At 43.6% G+C, this 26,892-nt stretch overlaps 2 protein-coding genes across 2 annotated transcripts in view; one reads left to right on the top strand and one right to left on the bottom strand.

Moving 5' to 3' along the window:
• arid5b (AT-rich interaction domain 5B) overlaps positions 1–15,933 on the top strand; it is a 79,017-nt gene extending 63,084 nt beyond the window's left edge. Inside the window, exons 6-9 of the mRNA XM_034608167.1 lie at positions 1,009–1,061; positions 2,250–2,347; positions 10,992–11,202; positions 11,690–15,933. Of these exons, the coding sequence (XP_034464058.1) occupies positions 1,009–1,061; positions 2,250–2,347; positions 10,992–11,202; positions 11,690–13,696 (2,369 nt within the window). The 3' untranslated portion in view covers positions 13,697–15,933. The remainder of the gene's footprint in view (positions 1–1,008; positions 1,062–2,249; positions 2,348–10,991; positions 11,203–11,689) is intronic.
• A 1,442-nt stretch (positions 15,934–17,375) lies between these two features.
• On the bottom strand, positions 17,376–26,560 carry rtkn2a (rhotekin 2a). Its single transcript, XM_034608171.1, has 12 exons — positions 25,298–26,560; positions 23,549–23,748; positions 23,255–23,313; positions 23,080–23,133; positions 22,855–22,972; positions 22,345–22,545; positions 21,650–21,744; positions 21,073–21,179; positions 20,847–20,978; positions 20,152–20,320; positions 19,812–19,919; positions 17,376–19,556 (listed from the first exon to the last, which is right to left on the bottom strand). Exons 1-12 carry the CDS (start codon positions 25,430–25,432, stop codon positions 18,850–18,852), a joined length of 2,085 nt encoding a protein of 694 aa, XP_034464062.1. The 5' UTR covers positions 25,433–26,560; the 3' UTR covers positions 17,376–18,849.
• Between the last annotated feature and the right edge of the window lie 332 nt (positions 26,561–26,892).

The raw sequence follows: 26,892 nt of genomic DNA, 5'->3' as shown, positions 1-26,892 counted from the left end.
TCTGTCTGTCTGTCTGACAGTCAATCTATCAATCTGTCGGCCCGTTAAATATATTCTGATCTCACAGCTGTGGTTGCAAAGTTTTTTGCAGAATGATATTATTTTGCTTTTAAAATATATTGTCAGCTTATGAAATATGGTGCATTGTAATGGTTAGAACAATACGAAGAGGAACCAGCGCCACTTAAAGGGAAAAATATGGCGCAAGAATAAAGACGTAATATTATGAAAAAAAGTCTTGCAAAATCATGTCATTATATTCGGGAATAAAGTCTAATTTTATGAAAAAGTCACAGTGTCACAAGAAAAAAGAAAAAAACATGTTTTAGTGAAATTAGCAGTAAGCAGAACTTTAACTCCTGGTTTCTTGAGAAACTACGAAATCCCTTTGAATAAAATGCAGATGTAAGCAACAATACACTCGACAACTACCAAACATTTCCTCCTTCACAGAAGACACAAGTCTGTGTGGTTCTTTCCTTGGAACGGACTCAGCTTATTGCACCATCTTTCCTGTTTCTCCGTAGGATAATGTGATATTACAACTTGCTCTTGTAAAATTACGACTTTAATCTCGAAATCTATGATGTTTTTTTTTTTCATTTTAAGTGGCCTTAATACTCCGTCGTAAAAGGAAAAACAGTTTAGAGATTGTAAAATTAACTCCATCATTTTCCAACTGCATCATTTTATGTTGCTACTAATCCAGTTATGCACACGGTGTAAAACTGGGGAAGGAGCCACTCGGCATAACGAGCGCTCCCGCGTTTGATATTTAGGTGCGTTTTCCCTGTTGATACTAAAATAAACCGCTTCACTTTGTAATGAAGTGTATTTACATTCCGGTTTTACTGCTTTTACTCAAGGAAAGGATCTGAACACTTCCTGCAGCACTGCATTTATCTGCCCCTCTCTGCTGTAACGACTGTATATGTTGACGTCATGTGTTTCAGCTCGGGTCCTTTCCCAGCGTTCCTGACTGCCTTGTTTGTCTTCTGTCTCCCACAGTCAACCTTTGGACCATGTTTCAAGCTGCTCAGAAACTTGGAGGATATGAGTTGGTAAGTATTCACATATGTGGCAATATATTCCTTCTCCCTCCCTCCCTCTCTCCCTTCGTCCGTCTCCCCCTCTTTCTCTTTTTCCCTCCTCCTTACGTCTCCCGCCCTCTCTTGTCTTTCTACCTACCTCCCCTCTTTCTCTCTCGCACTCTCTCTCTCTCTTTCTGCCCTCCTTTTGCCCCTTGAGGTCAGTCACTATTTTCCCAAGAAGAAAGTCTTGCTCAGAGCCACATTTAGCAAAAAATGATGCCATTGTTTGAAACCCCCCTCTTAAGAGTGGAAAACACATGTTCCTCTGCTCAACACTGGTCAGAAGGAAATTGGTCAGATCGCTCATTTTTTTCCCATGTTGAGAAATGCCCATAAGTGCACACACACACACACACACACACACACACACACACACACACACACACACACACACACACACACACACACACACACACACACACACAACGTGAGGCAGAAATATTGTATATGATGCCGAGGCTTTAAACTTGGCTGCCTCGCCTGCCAATTATTCACTCACTATTCATCGACAACGTTTTTCCAAAGCGAAGTCAACGTGTGATGTGAAGTCGTCAGTGGAATGGTCACGTCTGTTTCTTTTTTGTTAGCTCGCTGATACAACGCGATCCACACACACACACACACACACACACACACACACACACACACACACACACACACACACACACACACACACACACACCACACACACACACAGACACACACAGCCAGATCTGACCATAAACAGGATACACATCATATAACTGTGGCTCGGATCCTTTCAAAACCCCTCAAATATCTGCAGCTGATTATCTCCCGCTTAATGCCGTGGCTTTTTTTTTTTTTTGTTGCTCTGTGGCCGCCCGGAGTTTTGTGTTTTGTGTCGTAGCCTGTCGTCTGTTATGGGATAAGAGGTTACAGCAGGAACAAGTGACTGCATGATGTTAACAAAGCTTATTATGTTAGAGAATTGAGTGTTGAGGATTCAATAACTGGAACATCATGACTCAGTAACTCCCCAAGACCTCACAATGATGTCAACCACTTATGGACTCCTTTGTTTTTTCTTTTCTCCCTCACATGTTTTTTCAATTTCCCTCATTCCACATTCATTTTTATTTCCATCCTTTGTCTCTCTTTCTCATTACTCTCTTGTGTCTTCTCGTCCGTCCCTCGCAGATCACGGTGCGCAGACAGTGGAAGCACGTATATGATGAATTGGGCGGGAACCCCAGCAGCACAAGTGCAGCCACGTGTACACGGAGACACTACGAGAGGTGAGGTGTTCGGCGGTCGCACATATATATATACGACACGTCGCTGTAACGCACGCACATGTGGAAGAGTTTGTGTGTAAACCCCCGCACAGCTGCATCAAATATGATTTCACAATGTCGGACGCTGCAAGACAAATATTGATCCTGTTCAGAGGAAGCCGACGTGATCACACACACATGAAGTCGAGTGTTTGAGGATAGTTGGCAAATCGTCTCTCACACGCAGTTCTAATAGTATTAAGAAATGCATTCCTCATGGGCCTGAATCAATTCACGAGGCGATGAGAGTCCATTCTTTTCTTAGGATTAATTGATTAGTTGCAAGGCACTATGGAACCAATTATGCTGTAAACTCCTCCCATTCCGCTCTACGAGAGGATTTAAAAGCTCCAAATGAAGGCAAAGTTTTTAAATTATTAACTGACCTACATGGACACACACACACACACACACAGAGAGAGTAACCTCCCTCTCCACCATGTATACGCATAGCGAGATAGAAAAGAAGTGTAATGTATGCATCTAATAATCCAGTCGGATACTGCAGCGTCCTGAACCTGCACATTATGATCACTCAGTGTTACCAAAGAAAGCATATGGATGTGATCCTGAGGGAGCTGTGAGGGTATTATGCAGGGCTGCTTGCACACACCCCCCCACCCCCCCAACACACACACACACCTGCTTTCCCAAGGTTAAACAAATGCCAAACACGATCTTCCCAACAACAGATAACCAGTCACTCATGAAGCAGCTCTCTCCTCCGGGCCGACGACCCTCTCCACTTCTCTCCCGCTGCTGCAGGTTCATGCATCAGCAAAGCTTAGGCGCACTCACACTCACACACACACACACACACACACACACACACACACACACACACACACACACACACACACACACACACACACACCTGTCACCACCTACAGCAGTATGCCAGCACTACCATATGACTGAGCTTCATATTGTGTCAAGATTGCACGCTGTAAGCAAATTTGCCAGCATAGGCGTTGGCGGCCGGAACGGGTTTTCCAGGAAGATTTGTGAAACCGTACGTGTGAGAGTATGTTTCGGTGTGTTGTGTTTGTACACAAGCTCACAGTGTTCGGCTGAGGGCGCCGTCATTGTTCATCCTGTAGTACTTCCTCACAACATCAACAGGGAGGAGGAGCTGCTGCACAGTAGAGTTCCTTATCTCTGTAAGTCTGTATATGGCTTTTATATCTTGAGAACCGCTCATCTTATCAACCCGACACTTGACACGTGCATTGTTAAGGGAACAAGGAAGTGCAGTGTTGAATTTGGTGTGATTTGGACACATGATACGTTCAATATCAATACAATTTCAATGAACAGGTGACCCAGCGCCTTGCAGCAGCAACTTCTCGGCCTCATCAACCTAAGTGACGTTGTCGATCAAGAAAGCAGCAGGTTCACCATGAACACTGATTTTCCAGTTCAGGGTTCTGTGCACTGAGTCGAGCTCCACTGAGCTTTGAATAAACAGGTGAGCAGCTTTGTGCAGCGTCAGGGTTCTGTGGACTGAGTCCTGCAGCCGTGAGGCTCAATCACTGCAGGTCACTTTGACCGTTTCTGAAAAGAAAGCTGCAACCGGCATCACCACAAACAAACGGCCCATTCCACACAGGCACGTTTACAACAGGCACTGCACTCGTCTTTACTTATAACAGATGTGACTTTCAACACCTGATATTCAAGGTGATGCATATCATTGTGTTGTGGGAATCAGAATATGTCCCTGTTTTGTTATCGGTCTCTACCTAGAACTTCTTAAAAGCGACGTATGAAGATATATATATATGTTTATATATATATATGGTGTATATATGGAAGTCAGGGTAGGACGGAACAGGGCAGGAAGCTCTGAGGTGTGACTGCTGCTGCGCTGGCCTTTCCTTCTCCAGCCACTGAGAAGCAGCTGAGAGAAAATAATGCTGAATCAATACAAAGCAATAATATCCACACACTGCAGTGAATATCAGGCTGACAGAGAGAGGAGGTGTAGGAGTGAGGGGGGGGGGGGGGGGGGGGGGGGGGGGGGGGGTGATGGGGCATATGTGTGTGTGTGTGTGTGTGTGTGTGTGTGTGTGTGTGTGTGTGTGAGAGAGAGGGAGAGAGAGAGGAAGAGAGATCAGCTGAAGCTGAGCAAGTTTCCATTCAGGGGAATAATTTTAGCTGAGCCTTGGTGTTTGGGCTGCTTGGAGGGCAATTAGCTTCATTGTATTAACTCAGCAAACACGGCCATTCTCCCCGCATGATGAATGAGGCTGTTTGTGGGCTCGCTGAAGTGTGTGTTTGTTCCCCAGAGGCGTCTTTGTTTCCACCTTTAATCATTAGTCAATGTGCTACAGAAATATAATTCACGGCGCAGAATGTACAGTGTACAAACTGGAACAACGCTGCGTACGTTTTCCTCTCCCCTCTCGGAAGGATCACTTCTGATTCATCTCAGCGGGCCCAAGTGGAGTAGAGCGGGAAATAAAAAAAAAGTCTCAAACTACTAAGAGGAAAGGAAACACGATTTCAGGACATAATTACTTTAGATTAAGTGGATATTCTTGTTCTTTTCCCGGTGCTATTTGGGTTAAAGACTGTGAATATCCGCAAGCATTCAGCTCTCATTTCAAATTATACACATTATCCCTTTACGGCCCTAATGGTAAAATCATACGAAACGGTTTCCTAGGAGATGTTATTGTGAAACACGGCGCCGGCAGCGTAATTATTATATTTATGTCGTCCAGGAGAAGGCAGTGATCACTGGTAGTAATGGAGTTACATAGCTGGAAATTGAACGGGAGATAACCTCGGCTAATTGTCATTTCCAACGTTACTGTTGTTTAGTCACAGAGCGGCGTTCATTAGTGTGCAAGGGGGGAAAATCAATGTAGAAACGTCCAAGCCAAGGTCTGCCGCCGCAGCTATGGGGAAGCTTTAATGATATTTATTTAAACCGTTTCCCGAGATTAGCTGTCAGGGCCCGGCGCTCTGAATTAAAAATGAGGTCATGAAAAAGATGGCATCAATAACCTTGAAATAGACTGCCTTTTGCTTCTGTGCTGTGCCATTTTCTCTGCGCCCCCCCTCTCTCTCTCCTCTTCCCTCCCTCCCTCTCTCTCCCTCCCTGTCTCACCCACTCCCTGCCTTGCACTTCATGCTGTTTCTTTCATTATACAGGTCAGCGCCTTTTAACAGCTCCTACATATTTAATCTTCCCGGTTTCCTACGTGATCTCTTGTTACAGAAACATCACATTTCACTATCTCCCTTCATTTCTGCCTCTTACAGATTTTTAATACCTCACCGTGCCTTGGCAGCCTAATGTAATTGCACAATGGGATTGGTATTGGGGCGGGAGGGGTAGGAGGAGGAGGAGGGAGGGAGGGAGGGAGGGGGGGGTATCCATGGCAACAGAGAAGCAATTTAGAATAATTTGCTATTTAAAAAACTAGGAGGTTTTGGGCAATAGCAGGGAGCGCGGAGGGTTTCTTTTTTTTTTCTTTTTTCGGATTTCAATAATTTCATCTTTTAAAGTGTTTTGACAGTTTTTTTTCCAGATGTGTCGCGCGCCGAGTCGGAGGCCCTGTGAAATCCTCCCCGGCTCAGATCATGCAGATTTGTGTGTCTTTAAAGACAGATGCACGCCTGTTCCAATTTTAGTCGACGGGATGTTTTATTGATTCCGCCTTTTATTCATTCCCTCCCGGTGTCGATGCTCCTCCGCGTGCTCACTCTCCAGATATAAAATACATTTGTTGCTCGTAATTATCAGTAATCTCGAGCCAGACCCCCCCCCCCCCCCCCCCCCCCCGCACTGAGAGTCATAATAGGATAGAGATCAGATTTCATCACGGGGGATAGACTTGTTTATTATTGTTGTGTTTTATTCTGTGAGACGCTCAGTACTTTGCATCCCTCTGCTTTGCCCTTGCTGTATTGCAGACACATCAGGTGTAATGCATTACACTTCAGCTTGCCTTTAGTGATGCTCGCTCTAAAGGGTATCATTGGAATGCATTGAGAGTAGCTGCACGGGGAGGGGAGTATCACCTCAATATACCCCTGAGCTTTTTATTCCCAGTGGTTGAAACAAGGACAGGTTTTAACAAAATATACAGAATATTTCAAAATCCATTAATAAAGTCTTGGAGCAGAGAGACAGAAGTTGCAGTATGACACCATCACTGTATAATTCCTGTCAGCATTCCTTAACACTATGTCTCAACATGTTTTACGCCTAAAAAGCCACAGCTGACGTCTTTGTGCATGTGCTGAATGTGGACTCCAGCTTCAGTGGGAACGCTGCCAAAGAGCTTCATGTTCTTTACACTAGAATAGCAGGCAGCTATTTTAATCCTGAGAGCAAGAAAGTTTCCCCCAAGACAAAAGTCCTCATTCTTAACAAATCACAATATGTAGTGAGCTCTTAATGCTCGGTATTCAATCAGAGGGTCCAAGGTTTCCTTCCCCCATCGACAGCACCGACGTGTGACAATCAGCTGTATGAGAATCCATTCAAGCCTGCTGAGATTAATAAGTAGTTCAAATTAGCGGCGAATTAAATGGATTCCTGCAGAGATCTCCTTCCACTTTAAGAGTAAACATGCTGGATATTTAATACTCAAGTGACGGAAAGGTTACGAGTTGTATAAGTACACATGTATTTTAAACAGTTGGTACTCTTGGCCCACACCTGCTGTAGCGAGCGTTTACCACAGACTGCCACTTGCAGCAGCAGCTAATGAGAGCAAACCCCGGGGGAACAGTAGAGGTCATTTTAAATCTGGTATTTTCAGACTTGACAAAGGACTTAAGTTTTTCATACATTCCTGCGCTGCCCTCCTGTTTTAACTGCATGAATGAGGGTCACCTCAAGTGGTTTGGCTTCCAGACAAAAGAGGGGCTTTGAGGCATGAATCCAAAGCAGAGGGACCGGCTACAATGTCTGTTTATCCCTCCGCTGGCATCCTCTCTCCCTCCGTTCTCCACCCCCCTCCCTCTCCCTCTCCCTCTCTCTCTCTCTCCGCAGCAGTGATTGTTTTCTCCTCGTGCTGATGATGCCTAATCATTGCATTAAGACGTGATAAAGATTTGATTTTTATCGTTTTTTATAGTATTCTCTTTCCCCTCACAGGCTTGTAAAAGTAAGTCATTTTCTCTCCTACAAATCTGTCTCCAGCCCCCGGGGCTCGTCCACCAGCTCTTTAAATAGTTTCTTTTCCCCTTTTTTTTTTTTTTTTTAACGCATGAAGCAGCTCTTGTGATCTTAACACAACACCAGCTAAAATTAATTTCAGCATGGACGGGAGGGAAATTGTTGAAATGGAACAGCCCGCAGGCTTTTTCCACTGATTTGGTGACTTAGGCATTTCTGGGATTGGAGCACGCTGCTTGTTCCTGTAACACAAAACTCAGACGAGATGAGAGCAGCACATTGCTGGTAAAGTCACCTTGTTTTCGCCAAGTTGTCTGTTTTATGGGGGGGAGGGGGAGGTGCTCTGTGTGCATTGTATTATTTCAAAGGCAACGACAGAATGACTGTAGTATGATTATTACAGTATGGAAATACATGAAATACAATAATGATTTTTGAAATGTTGTGTTCAAATATCATAAACACATATATATACTATACTTCAGCTCATACCTAAATACTAAGTACTGTAAATGAGTATGTAATGAGTTAGATAGATAGAGATAGAGAGATGATAGATAGATAGATAGATAGATAGATAGATAGATAGAAATGGAGAGATAGATAGATATAGAGTGATAGATTTAGAGAAATAGAGAGATAGACAGACTTGGAGAGAAATAGATAGATAGATAGATAGATTATAATAAGCAGTCATTTTCAGCTGAATTAAAATGAGGCATCTTCTGTCTCTGCCTCTTCAACGCTTAATCTCTCTGCTGCATATTTTAGTGGCTTGTTATCAACATGGAAAACGGCTGCTTAAACAAAAGGCGGGTGATAAATTGGCATGAGAGGAAGTTAAGTATTTATTGACCTCATAAAAATGTTGCCTCTCCTGCCTTAATGAAATTCTTTTCCTGGAATCTCTCAGTGCAGCACGTGCCCCCTGGTGGCATTTGTCATTAACTGCACCTGGCCCACTCTCAGCCGATGCAGTGGCTGCCAAGCTCGACCTCTTCCTCGGAGGAAATTGCTACTTATATAAGTGGTATTGTATCGTGAGTGCTATATTACACGATCATGAATCTGTTTCTTTCTTCTTTATCGTGGAGTTAAAAATCGGATAAATGAGCGACACGCCCCCAGTCGCCTGAACTTCTTTACTTATTCAGCCCATTGTGGGACATTACATAAAAGCATAAAAGGTTTAATGGCAGCAGAAAGAATTAATCATGGCATTTAAGAGCCTGCAGGTTTATTTTTTTTTTTTGTTAGGTCTTCTTGTGTTAATTAAACGTAACAACGCAAATAATTGTGACAATGCAGGGAACTTCCTGAGACAGATTTTTTAGGGTTTCCTGCCGACACAGCATATCTGAGCCTTTCCATTTGGAACTATTTAAGGCTCCAGTAATTTCCCGGGCTCAGCTCTTACATTATCTGCCTGCCCGCCCCCCCCCCCCCCCCCCCCCCCCCCGCCCCCCCCCCCCCCCCCCCCCCCCCCCCCCCCCCCCCCCCCCCCCCCCCCCCCCCCCCCCCCCCCCCCCCCCCCCCCCCCCCCCCCCCCCCCCCCCCCCCCCCCCCCCCCCCCCCCCCCCCACCCCATATTGACATTCCATAAAGTTGACCCAGGCCAAGGCAGCCATCGCTTTCCCACAGATCACTCACACAGTCAACACTGCACCCTGCTATAAAGTGTATGTGCCACTTTTCTAGCTCTTTGATCACTAATAGTAAAGTCGGTTACATGTTGAATACATATTTAGTTGGTTTTTTTTTATTTCTAATGGTGAAATATTTCATGTAATTATTGACAGCCTGAGAACCAGGTCCCTATTTCTAATGAATTCCTCTGCTGCCATGTTGAAGTTTAAAACGACTGCGTGTTTCTCTTCATTCCGAGTCATTTGTGCTCTTTATTAACATGTCATTATCCCCTCTCTCTCGCTCCCTCTGTTTTTCTTTTTCCTTTTTCGCTCTCCCACCCGCCCCTCTTCTCTTTCACAACCCCTTTGCTCTCCGTCTTTCCAATAAGTCACATTTAATAGTACATTTCCTTTCTTGGCCTGGGGCCTGGTGCCAGACCAGCTGTATGAAATGTAGTTTCACCGCTTTCCCTGCCAGCGTTTTTGTTCAGAGGAAAAATAACAAAAAATCCCACAGAGCCTCTTGAACTCTCCGAGGCTTTTTTTTTTTCTTTCTTCCTTTTGAAGAGGAGGCGAAACAGCTCTTGATTCATTGTTTGTTTTACCGCCATGTCCCTTAAAAGGAATAGTGCAACCATCTCTTGTCGTTACACGAGAAGACCTTATTTTCTCTCCTGACTGAGAAAGTCATGTTTCTGCCTGGCTTTTATGGATTGTTATTGTAGAAAACCTGACAGAGGAGCTGGAGAGATTTTCAGAGGAGCTTATTGAAGTTTAGAGCGTTGTAGTTTTTCAGTTGTCTCGGTTTCCTCTTCCACAACGTTTCTTGTTTCTGGTCTAATGCCAATTTCCATTTTCTTTTTCTGAGCAATAAAAGTCTAAAAGTTTCCCCTGCTGGTTTCTTCATGTCATTATTTTACACATGGGTATTGTTATGCTATCCAGATCTTAATGCTCCCATTAGTTATGACATCAGATACGGAAAATTGACTTGGGAAGGATTCAGGGGAGAAATAACAGAAGTCAAAAATAGTTGAATGGTTTTTCTGCAGAACGTTCTTTGTCACTTAGTATGGACTTAATTAAGTTGGAGCGTAAGCAGCGATATCCTGGCAGCGTGTTAAAAACTGGAGCTGTGGTGTTACAGCTCAAACACTTTATTACTGTTACCACTGTAAGATCTTCTGTCCTGTTCATATTAGTTTATTAAATTAGATTTCACATTGTATGAAGTTCATTTAAACAGTTTCACTTCTTCCAGACATTGTTCCTCCTTCTCATTCCCGCACGTTAGTCACACACACACACACTTTTCTCAAGGTTAAACTAATACCAAATGTGATCCATCTCAGCAGGAGATAACTGGTTATTCACATTCTCTCTCACTCACGTACACACACACACACACACACACACACACACACACACACACACACACTCTGGCACTCATCTGAAACTGGATTTCCCCTAACCTGGTTTAATTACAACAGGATTGTTAATGCTTGCCAGGTATTAAAAGGAGGAGGTTTTTAAAGCACTGTATTGGTTACACTGTGTGCCTGTGGCAAAGCTGCAGCTCATTCTGTTTCTCTCTATTCAACAACAAAACATGCTCCTTGTGTGGTTTATTATTACTCTCAATTAAACTGTGGTAGAAAAAATGTAAGGTGCTTTCCCTCCATGTTAACATGTCCACATGTGGAGTTTTTGTTATTTTTCAATCTAAATTAGTTCCTTTTGTTTGTGTGATGTATAATATTTTAACAGTTCCTTATGAGCATGACGTGACATGACCACGGCACAGACTCACCTGCATTGCTGTGCCTGCATTCTTCCTCAGGCTCCTCCTCCCTTACGAGAGGGAGATTAACGGCGAGCAGGACAAGCCCCTCCCCTTGGCCAAACCCAGGAAGCAGGAGGTCAGCCAAGAGAAGGCCTCGGGACCCAAAGCCAAAGCAGTGGGGGCCAAGAAATTGAAAGGCTCCAGCAATCCCAAGCTGGGGAGTAGAAAGGACAGAGGGGAGACGGTGAACAGCCAAGAACAATCACAGGTCAGTCAGAGGCGTCTGAACAACTGTTGCCTCATCGGGATTCATAGCTCTGTGCTCTCTCATAGGCCGCCCCGCCTGGTATTAATGTCAGTCCTTAGAGATCCAAATGCATCCTCAATCTGTCTCCTTACATTCAAATGAACACTTGTCATTTGTGTTCGCACAGACCGAATTATGTTGTTGACGTGTCCAATTACAAAGAGCGGGGGGACTAAGTGAATGAATGTGTGCAGCTATGAAGAAAGAAACGTATCATTATGTGTTGATCAATGTTGATATTGTGGTGATGGCTACAAATTAATCGACGTATGGACACGGAGAAGAGTAAAACAATCTGACTGGATCACTCAGGACGGATGTTAGTATCAGGTCTGAACGGCGTCATAAGTCCTTCACCCTCTGTCTTGAATTCTTGTCGGGTTTTTCCAAATAGCAGAATAATAGTAACATATTGAGGTGGTGGTAACCTGTATTTTTCTGCACACAGGACTCGGATGAGAAAGAGGAGGATCAGGAACTGTCCGCAGCCGTAAAACAGGAGTCATCTCTGAGAGATGAGCCGATTCTAATCGAGGAGGAGGAGTTACATGTCACTCTGAAGAAAGAGGAGTCTCTGGCAGTGGAGCAGCCATCATCACTTTGCCCCAAAGAGCCAGACTGCAGAGCACCGCACCCTAGCCTTCCCCTCCACTTGGGGCCTGGTCCCCATCCTGAATGGAGGCAAATCACTGAGGCCCTGCAAGCAAAACTGACCTGTGAACAGCAAACTGAAGGGCATTTCATTCCTAAAACCCCGTACCTGCCTCACCGCTGGGATCAGAACAAATCAGCTGGACACGTTGCTCTGCCCGAGTCCTCCTCCAGGGTCAAAGACTCTATAGAGAGTCACGGTGGGAGAGTGGGGAAGGTGTTGCCCATGTGTAAGCAGGCGGACAGACAGTGTATAGACTTGAGCACAGACTCCTTCCCAGAGAAAGAAGACTATGGGGTCAATAAGAAGGAGTCTTCCCAAAGCCCTGCACAGACGGCTGCCTACTGCAAAGCCAGTCAGGGGGTCATGTCGCCTTTGGCTAAAAAGAAGCTCCTTTCCCAAGTGTGCGAGTCCAACCCCTTCTCCTTTACGTCTCCTTCTCTTCAGCCTCCAACAGTTGCGTCCTCGCTCCCTGTCATACCAGTGGCAGACCGGGACAAGGAGAAGAGGAAGGTTGAGGAGGAGGTGGTAGGACAGCGGCACGGGTGCGTGTCAGACGCCATATCGGAGGTAGCGCCCATATTCAGGCCATCGGTCATTCAGCACGCCCAGAGCAGCAAGCCCCAACAACAAGCCGCGTCAGACAGGAGCGCTGTCGGGGAGCTTTCAGAGACATTCAGCTGTCGGACGAGCCATCACCTTCAGCCTCAAGTCACTCCGCCGTGGCAGCCCTATCTCCCCCGAACCCATGCCCAGGACAGCGTGGAGTCCGGGGAGAAGCTACTCCAAAGCCCAGCCGCTCAGGCACGGAGCTACGTAGGCGACTGCTACTCCTCCCCTCACCTCCACAGTCTGTACAGGCAGACTGAGAACTGTCTGAGTCAGGAGAGGATGGTCAGCTTTGCCAACGGAGAGCGGAGAGAGCACTACACCAGGGAGCGGGAAGGAGGCCAGGGCTTCGTCTGTGGCGCCCTGGAGCAAGAGGGCCTGGCCTACAGGTCTCACTACAGTGACAGGACACAAACACATGGGGATAGTAGAGAGGCTGACGATGAGCCCAGAGACTTCACAATTTCTAAACCTCTCTCTCAGAGGTTGTCCTCCTTCTCCAAGCCCTCCTTCTGCAGCCTACCGTATCCTATCATGCACCAGGGGTTGGACTCCCACCCTAAGGCCTGCAGGGTTCCCCCTATGACAATCTCTTCTCCCAAACAGAGCTCAGCAGAGTCGTCGCAGCCATTCCCCAGCCCCAAATCCTCGAGCGATTCGCCCCTCACCATCTCCATTCGACCCAGCAAGCGGAGCCTAGCGGAGCCCGATAACGAGGAAGTCCCAGAGAGGAAAGTCCGAGTGGTGACGCCAATCCACCCCGCCTGCTCAATCCGACGCAGTGACCCAGAGGAGCTGAAACCAGCTGAGCCAGCCCACGCTGTTCACCTCAACAACCATCTCCCCGAGGGCCACCTGGCGACCGCCTTCCCCCCAGGCCTTGCCGCACACATCTACGGCGGCCTGTACCCGCACGGCAGCCTGGTGTCACAGGGAACGCAGGACGGGCTCCAGCATCACCCGGGCCTGCAGTACCTGAAGAGCCAGTCGGCCGTCTCTCCCCTCATGCCCTCGTTAGCCTTCCACCCCATGATGCTCCACAGGCAGCTGTTGGCCTCCAGCCCCAGCCCGCACCACTTCTACCGGCACCCGGGTGGTGCAGCACTATATGGGGACCTGTTGCACCACCTGTACCCCCTCTCCACCCTAGCACCACCTCAGCTGTCCTCGGTACACCCCAGCACCAGACTGTGAGGGAGAGGGGGGGGGGAGAGTTTTTCTCTCTCCTTCCTTCTCCGTAGAAACTTTTTCAGCTTGTTTTTGTCTGTCTGTCTCTTTGCTCGGGGATTGTGGCTCAGCCGAAGGAAAACACTGATTATAAACTTTGGCTGATAACAGACGGATACACTCGTCAGTCGGGCAGACTGACTATTCCATTTCCTTTTTTTATTTGTATATGCATTTGTTTATATACGTTGCACTGTTCGTTACTTTGTTTTTTTTATCACCACTTACTGTATCTGTTTTTTGTTGTTGTATCCTTATTTGCACAATGCTCATGTGTATGTGCCCACAAATCAGTTCGTCACTCGAAGTCACCGTGAGTCAGGTCGTTGCTCTGGATGTGTGAGAAGTGGAGGGCAACAGAGAAAAGCCATTTGTTTACTGCGTCTGAGGGCTAAACTTTGTTGCTTACAAACACTACAAGTAACATGACGACGTAAATGAAATTCTTTATATAACTCGGGGTGGGTTCACCCTCGCGAAAACAATGTGCGACAGCTGTTTGACGCATTACTACACTTTAGGCAGCCTGTGGTGTTGTATCTGTTTACATGTCTCCACGCTGAAAGCTGTTGCCTCTTTGTGCCACAGTAAAATCCACCTGGAATCCTTAGGAATAGACGTTAAAAGTCACTGCAGCGCTGCGCAACACGAGATAGATTCATCTTAACATTCAGAGGTGCTGTGTATGACAGATGTACTGTATACGCTTTTGTTTTTTTTTACACAGTTCAGGTTATTATTCGTTATCTATTTCAGTTCCGATGCAGCAGAAGCAGTCGTCGTGTCGGATCTGGTGACAAATCACGAATGTTTTATTTTTTGTTCGTTAATGAAAAGCCATTTTAATTCTTACTTTCTTAAGGGAAAGTAGTTTGACCCCCAAAACGCCTGTGATGAGTAGAGTGTAGCAGCCTGTTTGTGTCTGTAGGACCAGCATAATGATGCAGCCATCTGCTGTGGAATGCTCACCACAAGAAAATCAGCATTTCATCTTTTTTGTTCTTGACTTGAAAAAAACCCTTCCCCCCCCACCCCTGTGCGAACAAGCTCAACGTGCTAAAAAAGACTCGCTGTATGATTTAACGGGAATGTTGTCACTTAGGATATTATTGCTTTGCAAATATCTGTGCCTTTCGCAGTCTTGGATTAGAGTTAGCACTACAGTTGTTAAGGTTTATCTTCTGTAGCAGGGTAGGAATATAAATAATACTGTCGCTCTCGTCTGAAACGCAGCACACAGACGTTCATACAGAAACTATATGGCACACGTGACTATCAGACACCAGACTTGATTGGTCTGGCACAGAATTTATAGGTATGCATTAACCTAATGGTTAGTTTTTGTGCTTTCAAATGAATCTATTCACTTCGCTTAACTGCGCCAGGTAGCCAATTATAGAAAGAACCTGAAAAGATTTTCCCATAGTTACTATTGACACATGTCAGGCATCCACAGGGCATGTGTGCTGTATGTGTTCTCTGAAAAGGTACCAGACTCCATAAAGTATGCCTCCCGCGCTCCATCGCCTGGGGCAGCAAGACGACACCTGCTCTGGCTTTTTACAACCACTATTATTGCAATCCAGGATAGTCGAAAATCCACAGTGAACATGTCTGGAGTTTCAAAGGAAGCGGGGAAAAAAAGAAGCTGTAAATGTGGATGTGTAAAGTTTTACTGAATACTTAAAGACATTCATTTCTGATTAAGTACTGTACATTGCTGTGTGTAGGTAGAACTGGCGTCAGCGCCGGCTCCTGTACAGAACATTCATGCGGGATCAATTCACAACAACCCCTCTCTCGTCTTATTTTCTGTGTAAATAGCACTGTAGATAATATCGCGTGGTTGTTATCATATAAACTGTTATAATCTGTAAATAGTATTAAAAAAACAGTATAAAAGTCGGTTACACAATCTAGCTGTGTCCTTGTTTGCTCTGTTTCAAGGTCACCGTGATCATGTTAGATTTAAACCAACACTACAGTTTAAGAATTAGGATACTCTTTTATTTTTTATTTTGTTTTTTTTATTTGTTGTCGTTTCACTTTTCTTTCCTCCATGTTGTTTCCATTAATGTGCATCCTGAAAGTGTTTTTGATACAGTAGCCATCTGTTTACCAATCACCCAGCTGGCGAGCAAAAGAAAAAATAGACATTTTGTATATGACCTCCTGTATATTTAATTAAAATATTTTACTATCTATGCACGTTTCCTCGGCTGTGTTCTTTAAATGAACTGCAGATAAAGAGCAAGGGCTGAATAAACTGATATTTAATGCCAGTGTACTAACAGCAATGTAATGTTCTTTTTTTTTTTTTTTCAGAGTAAATGCAGTGTGAATGGGGTTTTATTATTGTAATACCATTATCTGGCTATGAGATTCCATCTGCCTTAATCTTCACAACAGGCCACTTCTGGGCTCAAAGCCAGAGAAGCCTCTCCAGTATTTGCTGCAGTCCGGGAAAAAAAATGTGCTAGTGCCTGTATCTCTATGGGACGTGTGTTGGGCTGCAATAAAAGCAATGCTTTGACTTTTATTGCCACCCCTTGGTAAACCTTTAGCATGAAAAATATTCAGTAATACTTCCAAGCTCAGCAAAAATAAAGCAGCCTCACCAGGGGTAGAATGTCGGCTGTTTTATTGCAGATCAGCAATATTTAAGAAAAATACAGTTAGGTTCCGAGACAAGTGTGAACAGAGAGAAGAGAAGTTGCACCTTTAGAGGAAGGAAAAATAACTACAGTACTTAACATTGCACTAGTCACAAATTATACTGCAAAAGAGACAAGGTTAATATACATCACTGCTTCTCTAGTACATAAGAACCGATCCACTTAAAGTCTAAATAATTAATGTGCTTAAAAGTCAAATTGAGATGACAGGGAACTATTATCCTATAAAGAAGGAATTGTAGAACATAAACAATGCTAATGGCTGCTACTGTTGATATTGCTGTTGTGTAATTAAGAAATGAAAAGACTTTTAAAACATAAATTTGGCTCATTAGTTTAGCTAAGGATTAAAGTGAGAATGTTCCGACCTTGTTAAATCACAAAGCAGTTGTACGTTTTACTTCTCATTAGATCACCTGCTCTCCCTCGACCCCGATGTCAAGAGGAGAAACTTTTCCATCGCTGGTGTTAATGAGGGCTACACAGGTAAATGTACGTTTTCACAGTAAGAGTCAGTTATATACCGACATGAAATGTATTGTTTTTCCTCTGGCTTTATTCTAAGTAAATGCAAAGCTGAGATGCAGGTTAATATTATTGTTGTGATGATTTCAGCTATAACCGCATCAGTAAAAAACAAAAGCTGTGAGGATTTATCTGCAATTTTCCCCTTGATTTTTCCAGTTATAAAGAATTTAGCATCAAAGTGACTAATTTAACCAAGCACAGGAGACATTTAAATGCACCTCTAATATTGAGCTGCGTCCCCCTTTGTACAATCCATTCTCTATTCTTTCAAGGCTTAAACTAAATCCTCCTGTAATCTGCCTCTCCCCAGATTTGCATCTCTCCCTTTTGATTAAACAGAATTTCGAGGGTGAGATAAAAAGGAAAAAAAAATTGGACTGTAGCATTCATCACGCTGCTTTATCTGCCCAGGCAATTTCAAGAGAAACTAGCTAAAGCGAATGTTTTGTACACTGCATTTAATTATGAAGCCAATTCTTCAACACATGATAATTTAAGTGGTTCAAATATTTAGTGGCAGGCAGTTTTGGATATGTAAAAAAGACACAAGGGCGTTCGTTATTTCAGCCACTCAAAAATACTCATTTGCTCAATTAAGTTCAGAGCATTTTTTGGGCTGCGGTGTTAAATTACGTTGGACACACTGTGTGGCTACAGAAAACCAAGGTCACTCCATTATTAAGACCGCTGGGAAATGGAGAAGTCACATTAGTGCTCGCAATTGCTCCTAAAATCCTGTTCCCTTGAAATGGGCTATAGTGGTCATAAAGTCGTCACAGTAAGTGGAATAAGTCAATAGTTCCAAAAGGAATGACTCCTCCACAGTTGGCCAGTGGATCAATTCCAATTTGAGTGCTTTTGCAAAGACTCTTTCTTGGGCCCGTGTTCCAGTGGCGGAGCTGAGAAATAAGCCTTTCCCATTTTAGTGGGATTGATGATGCCGGTGCTCAAGCCAACATATACGGCTTCCAATTTTATCTGTGTGGTTAAGCTGCACATGAGAAAGTGTATAAACAGAGAGTGGAGCTGTATCGATACAATATCGATATTGCGATATGAGGCGTCAACTGGGATTTGTGTTGTCGTGATGGACGTGGTGGGGACGTCACTCCCCCTCCCTTTAGGTTATAGCAGTAGTTTGACATTTTGAGAAATAAGCTGATCCCCTCTGATATGCATCTGCTCAAAATGAAGCTGGAACGCTTACTTTAGCACAAAGACCTTCAAAAGTAACCAAACCACCTTCCAGCACCTCTAAAGCTCAGTGTTTAACAAGTGATATCTTGTTCGTTTAATCTTTACAAAAAACAAAAGTGTTCAAATTATCAGCTGTGGTTTTAAGGCATTTATATACAATACTGTTCTTGGCAGAGAACAGTGACTTGCTGGAATGTGTTAGACAGTTTGGGTTTTCTGGTGATGACAAGGCTGAACCGCTCTCAGCCAAGAGAGAGTCTGGCACTTAATCTCCCACAAAACTGTAACTTGGTCCTTTTTCAATACAGATTAAATAAACAAGATATAACATGTTAATTTGTGAGCTTTGGAGGTGATTTTTATATCAGCTCTATCTGATTGTTATGCTAAGTCAAGCTCTCCATCTCGTGGCTCCAGCTTTATATTTAGTGTACAGTTTGGTTTTGATCAACTTTGAAAACTCGTGGCAATAAAGGCGATAAGCATATTCCCCAAAATGATCAAGTATTCTGTTAGTATTTAAGTAACGCACAAATAGTAATGCCCATAATATCATCACAGTATCCCTATAAAGTTCCAGTCAAATATATCCAGATATCCCATTTCTCCAATGTTCCCCAGCTCATTTGAAGAACTAACAACAGTTACTTGTTATAGATATGTGTATTAGTTGTAAGGTAGCGCTAGTCGGTTAAATCCGGATTTGGTCGGAGGTCACTGTCACAAGGGTTTAAGGTTCATCCTCTCTCTGAAGGACTTCCTCAGTTTGCCCCTCGGTGCAGGAGCGGGGCCGTGACTGGCTCTGACGAAACCGGGCTCAGCTGTGGTTTCAGGGGTCTGGCTGTGGAGGCTCTGGTACTCCAGCTGCTGGCTGGGGCCCTGAGGCTGGCCTTGCGGTTGAATATCGAGGACACCCAGTGGAGCGTTTTTCCGGCTGAGGGCCCCGGCTCCTCCTGCATTGTTCCGTTGGAGCTGCTGGATGATGGCAGAAAACTTGGCGTCCAGGGATGGTCTGCCAGTTTTGGATCTCGTGGCCGGCTGAGAGGCGTAAGTGGTGGAGTTCTCCTTCTCCTGGTATGAAGGAGGAGGATGAGGATGATGAAGAGGGGCAGGAAGGGGAGGTCTGGTAGGACGGGCGGGAGGAGCATACGGCTCCCTGTCAGGAGGAGGGGGCGGGGCACGCCGCTTCTTGTTGCTGATGGGTGTAGTGCTGGAGTTGTGGTTTGGGCTTGAACAGGGGGTGGAGGTTTTGCTCTGGGACAGAATACTCTTCTGCACTACCACTGAATTAGATCCATTGAACAGAGTGGACCAGTTTGGGACATCCGTCTCCTCCTCATGACCAATCAGATAGTGACCATCTGTCTCCTCGATCTTGTTGTGGATAATATCTGTGATGCTCTCAAACTTGCCAGGGGAATTTATACCTGCGAGAAACAAAATGAACAAATATTAAAACACAGACCAATACATTAAAACAATGTCGGCTTTTGCAGGCTTGATGTATTACAAAAATAATTTAATAAAATACCACAGTGACACATAAGCACATGTTCCCATATTCTAATCAGTATGTAAAATAGATACATGAATAACTCGCAAAACGAAAAAATCCTTCGAGCAGTGAATTATCAACCTTCATCTAAGTCCCTTCATCCACTCGTTCCAATTACTCTACTCACTGAGGTCGTTGTAAACAGAGTCCGCCTGCTTGGTGAGGAAGAGTGATGGTTTCCGTGGTGACGCGACCTCGATCTTCATTAGCCGGTCACAGCAGTGCAGCCACTGGCCTGATTGTAAACAAGGACAGGCATGAGAGGCAGAGATAAAAAGCTCTAGTGTCTGTTCGCGCTAAGCGGAGTTTAGCTAAATATATGTGCAGTCACCGTTCCAGTCCAGAATGCTCTTCACACTGCACCTTCTCTTTAAACACTCTCAAATACACACACATAGAAAAAAAATCCTACAGTATTATATGCATGCAAACCCATCTGCTGCATGTTTACACAAAATCCCACTCACCCTGGTCATAGAGGTGCTGGTGGACGGCGTCCAGCCAGTCGTCCAGTTCCTCCCTGGTGTCAGTGGTAAAGACGACGGTCTCGTATCCCTCTGGTGAAGGGTTGATGACAGACATACTCCTGGATCTTTTGCCTGCCGACTCCTTCTCCATCACACGGATCCTTGTGTCCTGTAGAAACGACACAAACAACTTTCAATTGGTGAGATTTTCTACCCCAGAATACAAATGAGGGCTACATGTGAGATATTGCAGAACAAAGTACATCGCTGATACGGCAGAAAAAACATTAAGTCAGCAGCAATATGCCAGAGATGCAAGAAGGGTCTCAGTGAGTACAGCGCCAGTTTATAATTTGGTTCTTCCCAAATGTTAAGAAACACTCTGAGCTGAGATTTCAATCAGTTTTTATTAAATTCAAAGTTTAAAGAGACAAGTATTTTTTTCAGATTTTAATATCTTCCTTTTCTGCCTTTATTTTTCTAAAAGCTAAGGACAGACATGTATGTGTAACTTATTCCAGCACTGTAATGATTTGAATGTTACAAATTCTTAAAATCCACTTCGAACGGTTTTAAGAATCTCTAATATGTGGCGTCCTTCAGTTGCTACTGGGTTGATGCATTAACATAATAATAGAGCAGGAAATATGACTGTGGAATTTGAAAGTCAGAAAGTTTTCGCGACTTTGTCTCACCCTATTGATGGCTATGTTGAGCGTGGGATGAACCTTAGCGTCAATTTCCTCGGGGGTGAAGTAGCAGGACAAACAGCCAGCGCTCAGGACGCAGTACAGACTGCAGCAGCGGTTCAATCCCCCCACACTTTGCTGGAAATTGCCGGGAAAGAAACAATAGAACGTGAGTATTTAACCTTGGAACCAGCTTTAGAGCTGATGCTTACGATAACAGCAGTTGACGCACCTTCTGACTCAGGTAGCCCTTCATCATGGTCTGTGTCATACAGGTAGGCTGGGCCACCAACCGGCAGCACAGGTTGCCGTACAGTGGGAGCCACGAGGACCACTCAGCTGCAATAAAACCCAAACATATAGAAAATAAACATACATTAAAAGGTACTTACAAATAATGTTATTGTGGTGAGAAGATAAATCCAAATCTCTTTTTGCCCCGCATTATAAAAAAGGCATGCATTTAAATGTCAAATACCCACAATAGCCATTAAGCAACTTCCTGTGACAAGTGGAGGTAGCAAGAATAATGATTGTTAAGTCTGTGGACCTGATCACCAATGATTCACTGTTCATACCTCGGAAATTAGCGCTGAATAAAAATGAGCAACTGTCTTATCCCTTTAATCACTCACACAAAAGTCATCCAAGCTCGACTTCAATCGTAACATATTTTGTTTAATTTAGCTTTCCATTTTAATGGTGTGAAAATATTGTATTATTACCCCAGTGCTCAATTGAACCAGGAGCTAAAAAGCATAATCCCTTCAAATCCCCACATATTAAATTTCTACGCCTTTGTCTCTTACCGTCTTGGAGGACAATGAGGGAGTGAGACTGGAAGCTGCCTTCAGCCTCGGGCAGACGCAGAGTGGTGTGGGCCAGCAGGCTGTACTTGGCTCCTCTGGTACAGGTACACACACACAGACACACACACACACACACACACACACACACAGAGACACAAACAAAGAAAGACATTCTTTCAAGTTTACTGCATTGACTTCTTGTCATCTCTCGGCTTCCCGGGCTTAAACATAAAAGATTAACGCTCAACTCGAATCTTAACTATGAAATAATAAAGATACACTGATATTCAAGCCTTGAAGTCTGAATATACATCTTTTAGATTTTTTATGAATTCTCTCCTCATTCAAATACCTATTGATTACAATGTTTTCCTCCCACAGAACATGTGGTATGTGTCACTTACCACATTTTTCACAGATTACTAGACTAAATGTTCTCAACAAAGTACAATTTTCCCCCGTCAGACACAAATAAAACACAGATGGAAGCATTCCCCCATAAAACTTTAAACTGTTGCTTAATTATTGTTAAGCCCTGATTTCACTCCTCACCCAATGAGATTTATTTACCAGCCTGTTAAGTGAGCCTGCAGCTACTACACCCTCTACTCCAGTAACAAGTCAGAATCAAATGAGTTCCCAACTAAACAGAGAGCAAAGAGTCTGTGCATTTTATGGGGAAACAGAATACTCACGAGGGTATGGGGTTGTGCTGCAGGAAGGTGTCAGGGTCCGGAGACTCCAGCAGGGGGCAGAGCTTCTTCCCAGCAGTTTTTCCAAAGGAGTTACGGAGCTTCTTGGCAAACTTCTTTGGCGTGTTCACCATCGTGAGCTCTTCCTCCAGGGCACAACTCCACAGCTCCACCTTCAGCTCAAACTGAGGAACTGCTTCTCTACTGTGGCGAGAGCGAAGACACATTTCAGTTTCAGCAAAGAGGATAAACATAAACATCAACATAAAGAAATTAGATAAATAAATACACAGGAATAAAGAGGCATAAACAACACATTGAACAGAAAAAGATGATCAGTGACAACCCTAACAATAGACGTGTCAGTGTTTGAAGGAACAATCCAAATACATACTCTGATATTCATATAGGATTCACATATTATTAGTATAAGTCTACAATTTACAAGTTTTTTTCACCTCTGTAGAACAGACTTCACAAAAGTAAGTTGTATGTTTGACAAAGATCACTTACAAGATGGTGACTCCCTCAAAGCAGACGTCAGTGACGGATCTGTCCACCACCACCATATCTGTGTCAAACACCTCGGAGCCGATCTGCATCACACAGAACAAGGCCACTCGACGAGAGCCTGGTGAGGGAGCACAGTACAGGCTAGAACAGCAGGTGTCCACAAAACCACACGAGGCAAAGTAAAACCAAAAGGCATGAATGGAAACATAACGAGGACAAACTTACTCCCTCTGTTGTTAAAGTGATGTGAATCGCTCCACATGAGGGGAATACGCAGCCCTACGTCAAGAAAGAGGAGAAATATTTATTAGCAAAGCAACACTATAAAAACTTAATGTTTATAATGCTCTATATCAATTTTGTAAAAAATAAAACACAGATTAAGGGGTTGCAATCATACCAGACATTGCAATTGTGCCGCTACAGGGCACACGGTCATCTGAGACTGGATCGGAAAGTCTGAAATAAAAAATCATATTCATCATTATAACTGATTTGAATCTGTGTTTCAATAATATACTGACTTTACCGCAACCAAACCGAACTTCGACTTTAAACCTGCTTCCAAAACACAGGCTTAGTTTTTTATTTCTGTTTCGCTTTACTCTTCAAAGTTTCTTAAAAGAAAGAAAATCTAAACATGGTCATCCAACTAATGAATCAGTCAGGCTCTGGTGAGTGCCCGGGTCCTTACCCCCTGACTGCTCCCATCATGTCTTGCTCCTCTTTTTTCTTCTGCAGCTGAGTGAAATAAGCCTTGATCCTGGCGTTGCAGGTCAGTAGGTTCTTGGAGGCGTTAAGAACCTGCTCTCTCTTGCTGCAGGCCAGCAGCAGCTTATAGGCCCCTTCACGCATCCGCACCTCGAAGTCCAGCTTTTCTTGTAAGTTATTGTTCTTCGTGGAGATAAAAATACAGAGAAGAAATGTCAAAGTGAAATGAAAATTAATTTAGAACGGCAGATTCCAGTGATGTTTGGAACTGTCAGAGAATATGCAATAACAGAATGGGATGAGATGGACATGATGAGTTCAAAAATGAACATATTAATTTTGCTAAAATGGAGTTAGGGTGAGAGAAGTTGCCCTCCAAAGTTTTCTTTTTGTATAATCAGAGGCGTTACATCACTTTGTCAAGTCAGCAAATAATGCACACAAATTTTTATTTTTGCATAAAAACTACCAAATAATCCATTATCAAATCATTTGACAGTTACTTTTCTACAAATCAATGAATTGTTGCAGCTCTGGGTGGATGTTTGAAAATGTGTGGCCTGTGAAGCAAACGTCATTATTCAAGAGCAACTTTTTGTGTGAGTGTGAGAAGAAATTATGAATCCAGAAGTGGATTGGCTGGTTTGATATTGACCAACTAACATTTGACATGCATGTAAAATGACACTAAGTAGAAAATCTAATGTTAATCACAATAAATTACAGAAAATAGAAATGAATGAATGGCACGGTGCAAAGAATGAGTCGGCGGTTGCAGGAACAAATGAGTCAGGGCAGCTCTAACTAACAATTTGTGGTTTGAATGGAGAAGGAGGATGTTGAATATTATCTGATTTGAAAACTCACTCTGCTAAAATCAAACTATCGCATTGTTCAATTTCGGTATGAAAAATAGATTTTGGACATAATCGTCAACTAAACTTCAGAGATACATGTGCAGTTGTCTTAAGAATACAAACATCTAGAGGTCGACTGATTTATCGACTGGCCGATAAAAATTGGCTGATATATCTGTATCATTTTTTGCTGATATTAAAAGTTTTATTTCACAGAATAAACAATGCACGAAATATGTGCATGTTTGTTTTATGTACAAAATTCTGTGTTTTCTATATTATTTTCAAGTTCTATATATTTGTGTTTACTTCCTTATGTATCTATTTATATATTTATACTTGAATACAGAATAACAAACATCATCCTTCTCCATATTATAAACCATCGTATGCACCTGTAACTTCTTAGAAATCTGTCGTATGTACAACAAGTTCAAATCCTCCGCTATGTGCACGGGGTCGTTCAGGAGACTCGGGCATCGTCTCGTGCTTTTGGCCTGAAAACACATTAGTTGGAGCAAAAAAGACGAGATCATCATTTCTCCACATGCTCAGAAACAATGCAGGGAGAAGTAGATGAATGGGAGAACTCACGCCCCCTGGGGACTACTGGTTCAACTGGAAACCAGCGTGTGTGTTTGATCAGATTTGAGAGCATAGTTTAAAACAGACGCGAGGAAAGTTTGTTTAGTTGTTTTAAATCAAAGTGAAGAACGAGCTTTATGTAGCTGCAGCTGTGTAAAGGAAGAGGAACCGCGTGTTCGCTTGTTGTCGTGGGTTGGACTTCGGACCCTCCGGCGTCCAACTGTCACCGGGATTCAAACCAAACACCAAACACACACAGTCTCTCTCTCTCTCTCTCCTCTGGAACTCACCTCTGTCTGGAGGAATAACGAACTCTGCCGGATCTTCTTGCGTTTCACCTCCATGGCCATGGAGGAACCGGCCGACAGCAGCGACCAGGCGCCGCCGTTTCGTTTGGAAGTTCGAACGTCCCGCTGCGTGTCCATCTTTTCCTCCACAGCCAACAACCAACAACCGCACCGCCCGGCTCCCACCTCCAACCGACAGGCGGGGGGCTCGATTTGTGTCACCGGACCTGCCGGAGGGGACGTGTTGTCCAGAATACAAAAAAGATACGACCATTCAAATGAGGATTACCCACTTATGTGAATTATCATACAACTGTTACATATAATAATGTAGGAAAATCAGGTTAATCACCTCATTTATGATGTTTCTTATCCCGAATCATTAGGTTATTTGTATTTAATGGACATATTCAGCCTTAAAATCACAATGAAAGTCTTAAAACCAATCTGGTTGAAATCGTTTATTAGTTAAAATTAGAAAAAAATAATTTTATTTATTAGTATTGAGCGTACTGTTAAAAAAAAATACGAGACAGACGCCCCGCCTTTCCCAGCGGCTCATTCCAATATATAAACCGAGCGCTTTTACGCTGACAGGGAGGAGAGGCGTCATTACGTCACAGTGCCAGACAATACCTTTTTGGTTTTTGAATTTTGTTTTTATTGAGCATTTAAAAAATGTTAAATATATCAAACTAAACCAACCCTCAAAATAACAAACGTTTTTTAAATGTAATAGTGAGCAGCATATGAGTCGTTTATTTCTCCAGGTGTGGATTTCTCAGTCTCATGAAACTTCAGATTTCACATATCAATAATCTATAATTATTTCTAATATAGTTATTATTTTCTCTAATATGCGCAGGTTTAAAGAAGCTTCACGTGAATATTACCAATGAACCGTCTAAAACTAAATAATAACAAACAATAATAATAGCCTGTAATATTGTTATGTTCTGGCATTAAATTAATCTGATCGTTTGCATAGTTGTTTGGCTCCTGGATGCACTCGTTCATTAGAGCAGCTCATCCTCCAGGAGGCACTGCGTTTATTGTCAGTAGAAACTATAGGACCATGTCCAGCTGCTCAGCTGATGTGGATGGGACCAAGGACTGTATGTAAAGAGGATGGGACGTGCAAACGACCCTGAAGCGTGACAGTGAGTGCAGGAAACCCGCCCACCCGGTTCCCCCTCACTGGGATCCTGTGGCTTCTGGTCGAGTTGGAAGCGTCCACAGTTGGAAGTGTAGACGCAGGAGCTTCAGCACAGGCAAAAACCCAAACACAGGAAGTTACGACATCTGCTTTCGAAAGTAAAAGATGGATCAGATGAGATGCATATATGGGCAAGACATCCGTAAGCCCCTGAGCTAATCTGTGCACAGTGATGTCAGCCTCTCTGCCATCTGTGCTGCATTTTCTTTGTATCTCATTTGCATTAACTCTTGTATTTTAGTTTTCTATTTTTTATCATGCCCAATTAACCATAATATTAGGAAGTAGTTTAAAGTTACAGTTTATCATTTATAGCCGGACATACGATAACACTAGTGGACAATCATCTTATTTAATTTAATTTAATAATCTTATAATCTTT

The sequence above is a fragment of the Hippoglossus hippoglossus genome, chromosome 15 (assembly GCF_009819705.1).
Source record: "Hippoglossus hippoglossus isolate fHipHip1 chromosome 15, fHipHip1.pri, whole genome shotgun sequence".
NCBI classification, from domain to species: Eukaryota; Metazoa; Chordata; class Actinopteri; order Pleuronectiformes; family Pleuronectidae; genus Hippoglossus; species Hippoglossus hippoglossus.
Note: the sequence above shows the minus strand (reverse complement) of the source record. Positions and strands in the feature narration are given on the sequence as shown.